Source organism: Halichoerus grypus, chromosome 10 (assembly GCF_964656455.1).
Source record: "Halichoerus grypus chromosome 10, mHalGry1.hap1.1, whole genome shotgun sequence".
Taxonomy (NCBI): domain Eukaryota; kingdom Metazoa; phylum Chordata; class Mammalia; order Carnivora; family Phocidae; genus Halichoerus; species Halichoerus grypus.
The window spans coordinates 80,960,275-80,975,508 of NC_135721.1; the positions used below are offsets into that span (position 1 = coordinate 80,960,275).

The window sequence follows — 15,234 nt, forward strand, 5'->3', positions numbered from 1 at the left end:
CAAACAGTAGTATCCAAGGCCAAGATGAATAACCTGACACATATCAAACTCAATGCAATAGGGAAAGATTAAATGATTATTGTTTATCATACTTTCATAAATTTTTGGAGAAAAATCTAATATTTTGGCTAAAGTTAAATACTGCAATAGCCCACTTTTCTGCTCAACAGTGCTCTTTAAGAAAGGTATTATGTATATCACACAAGAATGAAATTCAAGTCTTTTTCATTATGTAGTTTTAGTGGTGACTGGTTGCACAATTTTAACCAGGACATTTAACCCCTTAATCATTTAATCTTATGCAAGATCAAGATTCTAAAATGATCTAAAACCAAAAAGTGACCAATGTGGATAGAGGATACACAACACGAAAATGTTTACTGTACTTTCAGAAAATTGTCATTTGAGCTTAAATGATGAAAATTTACTTCTAAGTGTAAAAATTTAATGTATATATTTTCTCGAATCTAGGACTAGAATTAAGAATTTATTTAAATTAATAAAATTGAAATAAGAGTACCTTTAATAATAACAACTCTGCTCTCACATCCTGTAATTCGGCTTCTTTTTGTTCTAGTGATAGCCTCAGATTTTCATGTTCCTTTACAAAACGCTGTTCTTTTACCTTATGGGTTTCATTTTTGCTACATAATTTTTGAGAGGCTTCTTCAACTTGACTTAAAAGATTCTGATTTTCAAGTCTTGTTTTTTCATTAGCATTCTTCATTTCTAGAAGATCAGACTGCAAGTCCTCTTTATGTGACAGTGTTTCTTCTAACTCTTTCCTTAAGAGACCTTTCTCTTGTTCATGGTCTCTTAGTAAAGATCGAAGTTCTTCACACTGAACTGTATTCTCTTCTTGAAGGCACTCAATCTTTTTTTCTAACTCTGCTGCCCTTTTATCATAGTGAAAAATCATGTTGTGTTTTTCCTCATTTATTTTAGTTAAGGATTCACCTATTGCTTGCAGGACATTCACAACATCTTGTTCTTCATTTTCTTCTGAAATTTTGGACTCCATCTGCTTAAGAAAACCATACAACTGAGTTTTGACAAATAACTTCTGAACCTGCTCATTTTCAAGCAGTGTACTTAAATTATCTCGTTCTGCAACCACTAACTGAAGTTTCTTTTCTAATTCAGAAATGTGTTCCGTAAGCATAAAAGCTCCTTCTTTTTGGGACAGGAGAGCTTCCAAATCCCTATTTAACTCGTTCTTTTCTGAACTTAATCTATTATTTTCCTCATAAGGAGACTTCACTTCAGATGACAGTGCTTCCTGGTCTTCAGAAATAATTTTTAATCGAATCATAAGCTTTTCTAGTTTTTGGTTATTTTGATCCTTTTCTTTTAAAGTTTCTTCTAGTTCTCCCGTTAATTCATTTACCTTTTGTTCTAGTTCACTGTTGTACTGGCTAGTTTGTTCCACTTTTTCCCTAAGTTCTATGACCAATCTTTCTTCCCTTTCACATTTTTTATGGAGATTATCCATCTCTTCATGAGAAGATTTTATTTTTCCTATGAAAATATTTTTTTCCTCAGTAAGAGAATTTATCTTTGCTTCAAATTCTTGTAACATGGTATCTCTCTGACTGAGACTAACTAAACATAATTCATTCTTTTCTTGAAGACTTTTTATGGTATTTTCAAGTTCTGATACTAATTCTTGTTGGGATAACTTTTCGTTTTCTCTCTGGAGATGATTCACAGTTTCAAGAAGAGCATCTTTTTCATTAAAAGCAGTTCTGAGCTTCTGTTGAAGTTCATTAACATCAGATGCTTGCTGTTGCTTCATTGATTCAAACTCTTGACTTATTTTCCCAGCAGATTCCCCCAGTTCTGTTTGTAAGATTTCCATAATCTCTCGCAAACTCTCATAATTTAAAATTGCTTCTTGCTTTTCTTGCTGTAGGTTTTCACATTGCTCCTTAAGACCCTGTATTTCAAACATTAATGTTAATTTTTCTTTTTCTGAGCCTGACAAAAATGTCTCATTTAGTTCTGATATTTCTTTTTGATGTTGTTCCTTAAGACTCTGTACTTCTTTGTTATGTTTTTCTACAGTATAGCAAAATTGTTTATTTGAATCTTCTAGCTCAGATTTTAATTTTTCAATTACACAACCCTGTTCTTCTTTAGCTAGCAACAATTCATTAATTTTAAACTCCAAGTCTTCCCGTTCATGAAAAAACTCATCTTTTATATGTTGTGCATCAATTTCAAGTTTTAATTTAAGATTATTCATGTAAGTTACCTCATCTTTTAAGATACTATGTTGAGACTCCAATTCTTTTAAGGTATTTTCTAAATGTTTGACTTTTTCGTTTACTACTCGTTCTACAAAAGCATCTTCTTTTAAGACCAAAGGACACATCTGATTTTCATGGTTTGCATTTGGTGCATTCTCTAAGTTTTCTAATTCACAGTCATATTTCTCCTGAGTGTTCTTCTCACTTGCCTCACCTTGTCTGACTAAATTCTCCTTTAGCTGGTTTAAATTATTTACTTCTGCTTCACGTTCTTTAGCAGATGCTTCAATTTGGCACATCAATTCTTTAACCTGCTCTTGGTGTGTAGCTTTCAATTGCAAAAGCTCTTTTTGCAAACTAATAACATCTTTTTGGTAATGCTGGGAATTAGCCTCAATGACTTCTTGGAGATGAGTAATTTCTTTCTCCTTTTCATTTGTGGCAGCTCTTAGTTGTTTTTGTAGATACAAAATTTGCTCCTCAAAGGCTGGCCTGATATTCTGAATCTCCTCTTGTAGTTTTTTAACATTATCTTCACAGTCACCCTGGAATTTAAGTTGTTCAGAAAGTTCTAATTGTTTTTTGGTTACTTCTTCCAGTTCCTTTTGCAAGCTAGCTTTATCTTCACTGTGCTTGGAGTGTACTGCCATTAATTCATTTTTCAGATTTTCAATTTCTTTCACATAGTTTCTTTGCGATTGTTCAAACTCCTTGTTCACCTCTTTGATCTTAGTTACAGAATCCTATTACAAAAACAAGCACACAAAAATTATTTAAGACAAAAGAAACACCTGCCTTCAGGAAAAATATTAGCCACAGGCTAATTAGAAAAGGAAGTGAGCAAAAATGTACATAGAGAAATATGATACTGAGATTCCAAGAATTCTGCACAGGCTGTGACTACCTTAAGTATGACAATATACTGCACATCAGCAGTATTAAATATGTTATTCAAAGTAATAACTAAAAAGACAAGAAAACACAAAATAATAACTAAGAAATAAGAAATCTCTGAGTTTAATTTCCTTTTAAAAAGTGATAAATTATGTAAGTTGCATTAAGTCACAAGACTTTAATTAGTATCTCCTGAGTAAAATAATAAGGGACTTTTGGAGAAAATTAGCTCAGACCCAAAAGGCAATTGAGTATCCTAGAACTGAACAGATAATGATATTTAGAGTACGTGTGAGAATCAACTTAAGTACTGTTTCACAAAATATGTAATCTTGATTAATTTTTAATAAAGAATGACATTATAGCAATAAGTAAGATTAAGCAATGCAACAACATTGACTCCATTTCTATGTATCCAGATGATTTTTAATGATTTTTCTTTTTAGATATCAACTTGTTTTCTTGTAAATTATTATAATCAGATCAGATGCTCGTTAAGGTCTTAGCTCTAAAATTCATGACCATATTAGTTAACAAATAAAAAACCAAACAATAAACTGTTGCCTTACCTCAACCTCTTGCTTCATTTTACTATTTTCCTTCTTCAGACAAAGACACTGTTGCTCAGTCTCTGCTTTTTCCAGAAGAATGGCATCCAGACGTTCAGTCAATGCCTGTTTTGGAACAGGATGATTTGTTTGCCTGAGGTTAAACATGGTGGATTGACCACATGCATAATTTTCTCTTCACCTTTTCCAAACCACACTGAAGTAAGGATAAAAGACTTAAAAAGGTCTATACACAAGAACAAAGAGAAAAGGAGAAAAGAAGTGAGGATATGGGAAATTTCACCATATTTTTTGAAAACTAAAAAGTGGAGGAGCAACTGAATTAGAAAGAGGAAAAGTATAACTCACAGTACCTTCACAAGGAAACACATATGAGAAGCTGGCAAATACTCTAGAAAACTAAATGCTCAGAAATCGGAGGCCCCAGATACTGTTAAGGGAAGTATAATGTGTGGGATTCAAAAATTGGGGATTGGTTGAAAACCTGAATAGGGAGTGGTTAGAATAACAGGCAAGAAATCACTCGTGTCCCTTCTTCCTCAGAGACAGGTTTGTTCTCTGCAGAAATTAAACAGGATAGGAAGTTAATGAAACAGAAATTAAATCAACAAGAATCAGTTCTTTGAAAAAAAAATGCTAATGAAACAACCTCTAGCAAGACTGACCAAGAGAAGACAGAAGTCACAATCATAAAAATAAAAAGGAAACATATTTACATATAAATCAGAGATTAAAGAGTTAAAGAGAATATTACAAACAATTATTTGGCAACAACATTAACAACTGAAATGAAAGGAATAAAAATTGCTAGAAAAATATAGCTTCATTAACTCAAGAAAAAATTAAAAACCATAATTAATACTATAACTATTTAAAAATGAAACTAGTGGCTTAAAAATTGTCCACTAAAGAAAACAGAAGAAGAGTTTTACAGGTGAATTCCATCAAATTTTCAAAGAACAGATTATCCCAATTACATATGAACTTACTCAGACAAAATAAGAAGCAATTCCCAAGTTATTCTATAAAATTTGCATAACTTGATACAAATATCCGAGGACTTTACAAACAGGAAAATCATAAATCCAATTCACCACGAATCCAGATAAAGTTAATCCTAAAGGTTAAAATCTAAATAATGTTAAAATCCTAAATAAGTATTAGTCCACTATCACCCTAGATTTGCTTGCCTCTGAACTTACATGAAATAAAGAAAAACTTTAACAAAAACAAAACAGATGCAGAAAATTTAGAGTTTTATATAAAGTTATAGCTATTATTCAGACAGGGGTAGAATAAAGCCATTTTAAAATATGGGATGACAACATTTTTCCTCCCAAACATCCCTTCTTAGAATGCTACAGAAAGACATACTCTATATAAGATAGGTTAACGAAGAAAGTCAATGACATGTCACCTAGCAAACAGGGGCCAATAATAGGAAAGCAGTATAGAAATTCACAGGATTACAGCACAAGGCCAATTCCAGGAAAACTGTGCGGCAGACCAAGAGAATGACCAGAACAAATTAGTGTAGGACAGAAGGCTCTAGAAGGAGGTGGTCCAGGAAAAAATGGAAAAGGTTATTTGATCTATTTGACCGAAAGTAAGAGTTGTTGTGAAAGATAGCTAAATTTTCATCTGCTGTAGCAGCAAGTTAAGAGCTAAATGTCTAAATGGATAAATCAAAGAATAGCAGTATAACCATATATTTTTAGAAACAGAAATAATTCTGTTATTTAGTATTATAATAAGCTCTTTAGTTATTAGCATTATTGGTAAATCATATGCATATATTACTTTGGTTAAAACAGTTTTAGTTTTAAAATGAGTTTTTCACATTACATAATGTATTGCAATATAAACTTCTGACTGGTAAATATCAGGGGAAGCCTAAATACATTCATTAAATTTAGGAGATATATAGAGGCCATTAACTGAAAACAGCTGTAAAAAACCTTGAAGGTTAGAGGCACAGAATGGACAGTTATTTTTTAGCAAACATAGATTTGATTCCAGCAAAGAGATAGTAACAAGAATGACTGTACTAGAAATTCCATTCTCTTAACATGCAGTTTTCACCTTCCCCTTGCATTTAGCAGCAGCATATAAGTTCACTATAATACCATACACTTCAAATTTTGACATGGAAAATATGGATTATTATTCCTATATTTAAAATAGAAGTCAAACACGTCAGCTTTGAATAAAATTTTAGATGTATCCCAATGCACTAGAAGATCACTACCAGAAATAAGATGATTTCCAGAAATTTTAATTACAATTAAAACTTATAAAAAGCCATAAATTTTTAACATTATAGGAAAAACAGAAAATTCTGTATTCAGAGCCTCATTTTTCTAGTGTACTTTTTCTAATGAAGAGATAAAACTTAGAAGTTTTCCAGAGGTGTAGAGAATGTATTATATTGCAGTATAGGATTTTTCTAAAATAGAAAAATTACTTATAGCAGCAGAATAACTGATACATATCTCTTTCACTCCCCAAAGTAATTCTCTCATTAGAATTAGAAGCCAAAGGTTTTGTTCTCATGAATTTTACCAAACTTACTTTCTGAAACTTGAGTGGTGAGGATAACATGCTTTAATATGAAATTAACCTGAAAAGTAAAGCTCGTTAACTTAGAGAAATTTTCTAATCTCCTCTTTAGCAGTTTTGACAGAAAGGGAGAATACACTGCTCGGGAATAAGGAGGAAATAAGGGGCAGATATTTAGATATTCTGGAATGCAACTGTATAACAAGTATTTCAAGGGCTAAGAGTTAACTGATACTAAATTATACAAAAACCCCTTTTTAGTGTGTATGTATTAAATACCCCCACAAATAAAATATGCCAATAACATATATTACAATGAATTTTTTATTTTTTTAAAAGATTTTTTTTATTTGAGAGAGAGAGATAGCGAGAGATAGTACAAGCAAAGGGGGGGAGTGCAAATGGGGGAAGCAGGGAGAGGGAGAAGCAGGCTCCCCCGAGCAGGGAGCCCGATGCGGGACTCGATCCCAGCACCCTGGGATCATGACCCAAGCCGAAGGCAGACACTTAACCGAATGAGCCACCCAGGCGTCCCTACAATAAATTATTGAGAACTTATGTGACCGATGCAATTTTAAGTTCTAAGCATGTATTAACTCAAAATACAACACCTCTATGAACAGTAGGTATTATTATTATTTTCTCTAGTCTACAGGTGAAGGAACTGAAAGGAAAGAAACTTAGGTATGGCCACGTAGGTAATACATGGCAGAGCAGGGACCCAAAGATCTGAATCAGGGTGTCTGGCTCTAGAGTCAATACTCTTAGGTAAATATCAAGTAGTTTTACTTCAGCTATCACTGATTAATAAAATACAAAATGACCAAATAAGCAAAGAAAACTACTATGAATTCACTAATACTTAAGTAAATCAGTACACTGTGAATCCAAATGGTATTTGTGCACACTATGCATGCTTTATATACTGTCTTAGCTAAATAAAGAACAAAGCAATCGTGTGAGATATCCATGGGGATTTAAAGCTCTCTTACAGTAACTCTCTGGGAGTCCTTCAATTGTACACTGCTCACAAGTTGGGAGCCCCCTAGTAAGAAAATAAGATAATTTATAAACTTATAATCAAAGAACAGATATCAAGACTCAAATTATAAATACAGAAAAGGAAAAAGATTACTGCAGAGCTTTGAGAAGTAAAAGAAACTCTAAAGAAGATTAGGCCAAACTGGGGGTGGGGTAGGCATTTAGTCAGCATTAAGGGCATGTAAATAAGAATAACCAATTCAGCTTCTTTGACAGGGAATAACAAAATAAAAACAGTACCCTATGATCTAGTAAAAGCATGTAAAACTGAAAAGAGAAGAGAGCCTGGTTAGGGAGGTATCAAAAAAAGTCAAGTATGACACGAGGCATTTACCATACAGCCATGGAAATGGAGAAAGCATACTGATAAACTACAGTGTTATCCTGAAGGAACTAGAAGTCACTGGTGGCTGACACACGTAGAGGATAAAGGAAACAGAAAAACTGAAGAGTCTCTAAAGTTAAAAGTCCTGAAAAACAGGGCTGCCACTGGTTGTCCAGGCAAGGGGATTTGGTCTGAATATGAATATGAAGACAAGAAAAATGGGTGAATATTTCTTTCCCCAAACAGCTCAAAATGTCAGTAGTCACATCCAGGAATATATGTCTATTAACAGATTATATGTATCTATTAGCCTAAAAATCATCATCAAAGTCCTGAGCATGGGTTTTCTGAGGGGGAGAGGGAAGAGCAGGGCTGTGATTAAGGCAACCCCCTAATTACAGAGTGTGTGGGATGAAGACGAGAGAGAGGAACACTCATTTTAGAACAGAAAGGGATGGAGAGGTCATTTAACTCTTTTTACAGGCAACCAGAGAGGTAAAAAACTTAACCAAGGGCAGGGAGGAAGTGGACAAACAGGGACAGAAAGCCAGACAGGGCTCTGGCAGACTGACAGCTTTAAAGGAAATTTGATTTGTCATTAGACATTTTCTCTAAGTAAATATATAAAAATTAAAGCAATATCTGCAACTGTTGCATTACCTTAATAATATCATCAGTTCCTCCAGCAACAGGTTTTGATTTCAATTCCTCAATTTCTTTCTCCAATTCTAAATAATTATTAAAAAAATTCCAGTTCAGAAATGAAGAAAATAATTATTGTCTAGCGTGATAAGTACATTCTTAAAAAAAAAAAAAACCCACTACAAATTAGAATACATTTAAGCAGCAGATATTTTGAGAAAGTATTAACTTTACCCAGTATTACCTTTTATTTTCCTTTTTCTTATGGAAAACTCCAGACAAATAAGAAAAGTAGAAAGAACAGTATGATTAATACACCCATCACCTTAATTCAGCAATTATTACACGGACTCTTGTTTCATCCCGGCACTTCTCCCTTTTCCTTTTTTCTTACCCATCCTGATACTTTTGTAGCAAATCCCAGACATATTATTTTAGCTGTAAATAACTTCTTACTGTATAATCTTAAAGCAACAACTAACCTCATGTTAAGCATAAATGCTAACCTATTTCATTAACTCATGTCTAGGTCTGGAGCCTAGAACACCTTTCCAAATACATTACTCTCTTTATCACAAGCTGATCCAATCTCCCTAAACACAATTTGACCTTTTCTAGTACAACATAAATCTCGGCTTTTAGGCTGGGCAGTTAGCATTTGTTAGTCACAGGAAATTCATGGCCTCACCACATATATTAAAAAGGATACTAATATCTACATCCTTTTGGAATATAAAGGTGAATAGGCAATCAATCAACTTCAGCAAATAAATATACTTCAACATTCCAGGAATGGAAATCTTTTATTCCTTTACTTGAGGCATCTTTTTACAAACCCTTTGGGCTCACAACCTTATGTCTCTAACATTTCAACTGATTGCTCTAGAAAAAAAAAATGCTTTTTCAGACCAACATACAATCCAAATGAGTAAAAAAAAAAAAAAAGTGCTTAATTTTAACAATTTAAGATCCTTTTCCCTGACTTTATTTTAATAATTCAAAGATAACTGCAGTTTAGTGATGTGAAATGGTAAAAAAAAAAAAAAAAAAAAAAAAAAACACAGGCAAATGGTTAGAATGTTAAATAGTAATAGATTTCACTATAATTATGATTTTATTGGATATACTGGTAAACAAAATAAGCTAATATACTATTAAAAACCTACTATTTTTAACCATGTTTCAATGAGATTGTGGTGAAGATGAATATTTTCAACACAATACCTGTACATCGGGATTTAGCTTTCTGTATTAGCATCATCTGTTTCTTGGCAAACTTGATAAGATCTTCCTTGGGCAATGTTTCCAGCTGAAAGATGTAATGATGTTACCAGTTTGTTATAACTCATGTTTCTATTATACCACACACACACACAAAACCATAATGTCCTCTTAAAAACATCCTACTGAATAAATCTTTATGTCAACCAAACCACATTTTTAAAAAGTAGCAAATGCAACTTCAACTTAATAATTACTAGGTGAGCAATTACTATGAAATGTAAAACAACAGCACATAACCTCTTATGTACATATATTCTTGTTTAGGTTAAGACACTTTCTGCGTTTTGATTTAATTGTAAAATTAGGGGACTGGGACTAATTCTACTTAAAGTTCCCTGGAGCTGTAAAATTACTCTATTCAAGGCTGAAATAAGTCTTTGGCTACATGAAAACATGTAAGCATAATTACAGTAACAAGACGAATCAGGGTGCATTAAGTCTTTTTAAGAAATCAGGGAAATCACTTAACCCTTGGGACTCAGTTTTCTCATCTGTAAAATCTGGATAATAAAAGTACCTGTCTTACCATTTAAGCTTACCATGAGGCTTAAATGAAGTAACTGAGTGTTCAGGTAAGTGCCAAAAACTTAGTATGCAAGCAATAAACCACCATCTTTTTAGAATCATTGAATATTAAATGTTGTATGGGACCATAAATATTACCTAATTCAACTCTTTTTTTACATCATAGGAGAGGTCTACTTATGTCACTGCTCTTTCCACTACACTATATAAATCCTCGTAAATTAGATTGCTTTGTTTAATGTTTGAAAAATTGCAGAATCTCTCAGCAGCATTAACCAGAAGCAGGAAGTAAACAAAAAGTCAACTCTTCTCATAGCAGGAAACTTCAAAAAGAATAAATAACAGATTGGTTACTGTGGGAACTAAAATTGAGATCCCTTGGAGAAGTATTTCTTTTAAATAGGCCACCCCACCGACCCATGCCAAAGTTCTCCATTCATCACCCTTCCACTCTTAGGTGAACCCGCTAGTCAAGTACTGTATTCTCTTCACCTTAGATTTCCCGGTCCCAGGGGTGGCTGGGGAAGCCATCCCATCTTGAACAGGATCCTGCAAAACAAAATCAAACCCAGGTGTCCGAACTCTTTTCCGAATCCCAGACGGAACGCTGGAACCTTTATAGGTAAAAGCCCTTCCGTGGAATCAAGCGTAGGAAACTCCTACGTGAGAAAGAATTGGGGAAGGAGGGGATCTGTCGCTGTGACAAATCGTATACTGTCTGGCTGTAAAGGGGCCAGATAACCGCGGGGGCTGAGTCTGGGGCAAGGGGGAGACCAGGACAGCGCGGGGCTGCGGGGCTGCGGGGAGCGGAAGGGAGGCTGCAAAGCCCTCACACGGCGCCCATCCCCGTATCCCAAACCGCGGCGCGGGAAGGCCCGGCAGGAAGGTGGTGGGCCCGGGTCCCAGTCCGGCCGCCCCGGCAGCGTTACCTCCATGGCAGCCGGCCCGCAGTGGCCACGAAACCCCACAGCCCGGCAACCCCTCTGCCCAGCCGCCGCCGCCTCCGCACTTCCGTCTGCGGCCGCCTCTGACGTACCCTCGGCTCCAGGTTAAAGGTCGCGCTTCTTCGGGGGCGGGGGTGGTGGCCCCACCCCCCCGCGTCTCCATAGCTACAGCCCGGTGACGCTTCCGCTTCCGCTTCTGCTCCAGGAGGCGGGTCCCCGCACGCGCCCCGCCCCGCCGGCTGCCAGCTCACCCTCCACTCCCGCCTTGCGGCTGCTGCCTAACCGGGGGAGTGGGAGGTTTTCGCACGTTCAAGCCCTGGTTTGAGGTGGGTCAAACCCTGGTGTTGAGTGACACAAACCCTGATAGGTTTGAATCCTGCCACTGCCATTTATTAGCTATGAGAATTGGGGAAATTAACCCCCAGGGCCTCGTTTTCCATATCTTAAAATCCTGTAAAGATGATGGGAGTACTGTATTGGGGGGTAGGCACCCCCGAAAGGCCCGCTACCTTGCTCTTTAGGGGAATCCTCAGAGTGCCTGTCAGACAGACAGCTGATTTCGAGGGGTTTCTTAGGCAGATGTTGTCCAGCAGGGTGCCGTGTGAGCTCCCTAGGAAGCTGATGGAGCCAAGGATGGCGCTTCCCCTGAAACAAGCATTTCTTGCTCTAGAGGCTGTGAGGAGGTCCCCCAGGGTGCTCTGCTCGAGAGGACTCTGAACTCATTATGATGTGGTAGGAAGCAAAAGAGACGGCCTCTCTCAGGCAGTCGGGACAGAGACGGGGGAAGACACCAAACCGGAGAAGAGAGCAAGGATCCTTACTTCTGAGGGCACAATCATTAGATTTGCTGTTTCAGTGGTCAAAGCTGCTGTTGTGACCTGATTGGTTGGTGAAATGGTTTGCTGTCATCCTTACTTCCCCCTCATGTTTACAACAAAGGTCATTAACTGAGGTAATTGGAATATACAACTTAGCTCCCTGGAGTTTGATCTGGCTGTAAGGATGTGAAGAGGCAACCTACAGTATATATCAAATAAATGGTAGCTAATTATTACTAAGTAAAGAGATATATAACTAACAGAGAAAGAACAATTATTGTAGACAGTATAGTGTCCTCCCCAACATCTGTTCTTCTTTGATAGTGTGTAGCACCTAGTTTTTGGCTGGGATTGATTCAGGGAAAGTGTGTGATGTAAGGTATACAGTCAGTGACATTTGGTACTTCTGTTTCACATTTTGATTTAAGTGATAATGTTTTCTCTTTCTTTGAATATGATTGAAGAAACATACAGCCCTGATTGCTGTTGGTAGACATTTGCCACTATGAAGGAAGGCAGCCTGAGGACAAAACTGATTATCAGGAAAAAGGCAGAATCAAGAGAGTCAGAAGAATAAAGCTGGAGTGCTGATCAATCTATGATGAATGAGTCTATACATTATCTCTATTACGTGAGCCAGTTAGCATTGGGATTTACTGTTACTTGTAACGGCATTATACATGTCTTGGGAGGAAAAGTTTGCCAACTTGAGAAAAACACAAATTATCTCTCTATAATGAGCTGACTTGAGAATATATCCATAAATCTGGACATTGTGCAGTGTTGTAAAATGAGTGACTTTCTTGGGGACTAGAAAGATAATCTTAAACAACCTTTTAAAAAAAAACTAGCAACTAACTCCTAAAAGCCATCAAACATTTTAATGTTTCTATGGCAGCAAACTAACTATTAAAGAAGAGTGAGTAAATAGTTTGGCAGGTAGAATTAGAAAAACTCAAGACTTTGAGAAGCGCTTGGAGAAAAGATGACTTTCTGTTGCCCTGTATATAACAGGCACTCTATGAATACTAAATTGACTCTATTAATTCATGTAGGAAAGGGTCAGTGGAATGGAACTTGAGTTCACCAATCATTTTTTTCCAGGTTTTGAGTAAGCTTAGACCTGCAACTACAGTGATATTTGTTCTATTAATATAAAGGATTCTAGCTATATTTTTCTGCTTCCAGTATGAGATCTGATCTAGGGTCATATTGCATTTAATTGTCATGTCTCTTTAGTCATCTTTAATCAGGAACATTTCCACAGACATTTCTTGGTCTTTTATAAAATTGACATTTTGGTTAATTCTTTTATATTTTTGACATTTTATCAACCCCCCCCCCCCCCAACAACCAAGCTCATAGCAGAGAACAGATTGGTGGTTGCCAGAGACAGGAGGTGGGGAGCGGGTAAAATGGGTAAAAGTGGTCAAAAGGTACAAACTTCCAGTTATATTATTTATCATGGGAATGTAATGTACAGCATGGTGACTATATTTAATAATACTGTATTGCATATTTGAAAATTTCTAGAAGAGTGGTCTTAAAAGTTCTCATCACAAGAAAAGAATTGATTTTGTCTATGGTAACAGATGTTAATGAGACTTACCATGGTGATCATTTCACAATATATACAAATAGCGAATCATTATATTGTACACCTGAAAACTAATATATGTTATATGATGAGAGTTATATCTCAATTTAAAAAAAGAATTTAAAAATTGACATTTTTGAAGACTATAGTCCTCCTCACTTTTTATTTTATTTTTTTCAATTAACATTCAGTAAAATTGACTTTTCTTTTGGCATACAGTTCTTCGAATTTTAATATATGTACGGACTCATGAATCTCTGGGCTAGTCAAGTACACAACAGTTTTACTATCCCCCAAAATTCCTTCATTCTACTCCACTTTAGCCACACACTCCTCCCAAATCACTGGCAACCTCCATATTGGTTCTTTATCACTGTAGTTTTGTTGTTTCATGAATGTCATATTAATGGAAACATGCAGAATGAAACCTTTGAGGGTGCCTTTTTTTCCTAGCAAAATACCTTCAAGATTCATCCACGTTGTTTCATTTAGCAATAATTTGTTCCCTTTTGTTGCTAAATACTATTCATTACATGAATACACCATAATTTTTACCCATTCACCGATTGCAGGACATTTGGGTTTCTAGTTTTAGGTATGTATAGGCTTACTATAAACTTTCATGTACAGGTTTTTGTGTGAACACAAGTTTTTATTTCTCTAGGGTACATATTTAGAAGTTAGATTTGCTGGGCTCTATGGTAAGCATATGCTTAATTTTTTAAGAAACTGCCAAGATTTCATCCTGATCATTACACAGGACGTGGCAGAGAAGAAATGATCTTTTTCTAGGGACAGCCACATTTAGTGACCAACTGCCTTAGTAAGGTATGCAGACCAGGATATCAGGGAAGTGGTCAAAAACCTTTTCATGTTGATTTTTATGGAGGCTGTTTCAGTGCTTAAGAATACCAAATGCCTGTAGATGGCAGGGAGTACAGAAGATCCATTGAATACCTTGTCAGCCCATTGTGAATAAATTTTTTTGATAAATGGTGTATTATGGTCAAGTTGCAAATTGTCCAGAAAACCAAACACGTGTGACACATAGTGGTCTCAGGGATCACAACAGAGTGACTGTGGTTGGGTGCTTGGGCTGAAACAACAGCACCATAACCTGATTAAGTGTCATCAGTGATGAGGCATCATCAAGAAATAGGCTGAGGTGTGGGAGGGGGTGGGGTGAGGATGTTAAATGTCAGTCCGCCAGGAGACAGCCAGGCCAACTTTGGGCAGGAGTCACAGGTCTGGAATGCAGAGGCAGCCTCCACAGAAACAGAGCCCTTCCCTCTGTGCCTTTTTTGTGATGGTGGATGTGTTGTCATGTCTGGTATGATGATGGCTGCAGGCAGGAGGATAGTAGCAACCAGAGCAGTGTAGGCCCAGTTAGCAGCTTGATTCTGAGCAGTCTCATCGGAGAATGGGCCCTTTCTGTGGGCATCTACATGAGGGCCCCAGAAAGTTAGGTCAGCAGCTGTAATTTGTTTCCACAGTTCATGACCTCAAAAAGGGGTGTCTTTAATCTGCCAATCTGTAGTTTTCTTTTTTTTTTTTTTTTTTTTAAAGATTTTATTTATTTATTTGAGAGAGAGAGAATGAGAGACAGAGAGCATGAGCGGGAGGAGGGTCAGAGGGAAAAGCAGACTCCCCGCTGAGCAGGGAGCCCGACGCAGGACTCGATCCCAGGACTCCAGGATCATGACCTGAGCCGAAGGCAGTCGCTTAACCAACTGAGCCACCCAGGCGCCCTAAATCTGTAGTTTTCAAAGTGGCAAACCAGATATCTA

At 36.5% G+C, this 15,234-nt stretch overlaps 1 protein-coding gene and 1 long non-coding RNA gene across 7 annotated transcripts in view; one reads left to right on the forward strand and one right to left on the reverse strand.

Moving 5' to 3' along the window:
• GCC2 (GRIP and coiled-coil domain containing 2) overlaps positions 1-11,152 on the reverse strand; it is a 73,080-nt gene extending 61,928 nt beyond the window's left edge. The window contains exons 1-6 of one of the 2 annotated variants that reach the window (XM_078056692.1): positions 11,018-11,152; positions 10,581-10,637; positions 9,504-9,588; positions 8,298-8,365; positions 3,713-3,817; positions 521-2,992 (exon numbers count right to left, since the gene is read on the reverse strand). In XM_078056692.1, the coding sequence (XP_077912818.1) occupies positions 521-2,992; positions 3,713-3,817; positions 8,298-8,365; positions 9,504-9,588; positions 10,581-10,637; positions 11,018-11,023 (2,793 nt within the window). In that variant the 5' untranslated portion in view covers positions 11,024-11,152. Of the gene's footprint in view, positions 1-520; positions 2,993-3,712; positions 3,818-8,297; positions 8,366-8,523; positions 8,552-9,503; positions 9,589-10,580; positions 10,638-11,017 lie in introns of those variants that run through there. The other variant, XM_078056693.1, reaches the window with a different exon arrangement.
• An 89-nt stretch (positions 11,153-11,241) lies between these two features.
• LOC118553433 (uncharacterized) overlaps positions 11,242-15,234 on the forward strand; it is a 254,539-nt gene continuing 250,546 nt past the window's right edge. For all 5 annotated transcript variants that reach the window (XR_013441882.1, XR_013441883.1, XR_013441881.1 and 2 more), the window contains exon 1: positions 11,242-11,358. This is a non-coding gene — a long non-coding RNA (uncharacterized LOC118553433). The remainder of the gene's footprint in view (positions 11,359-15,234) is intronic.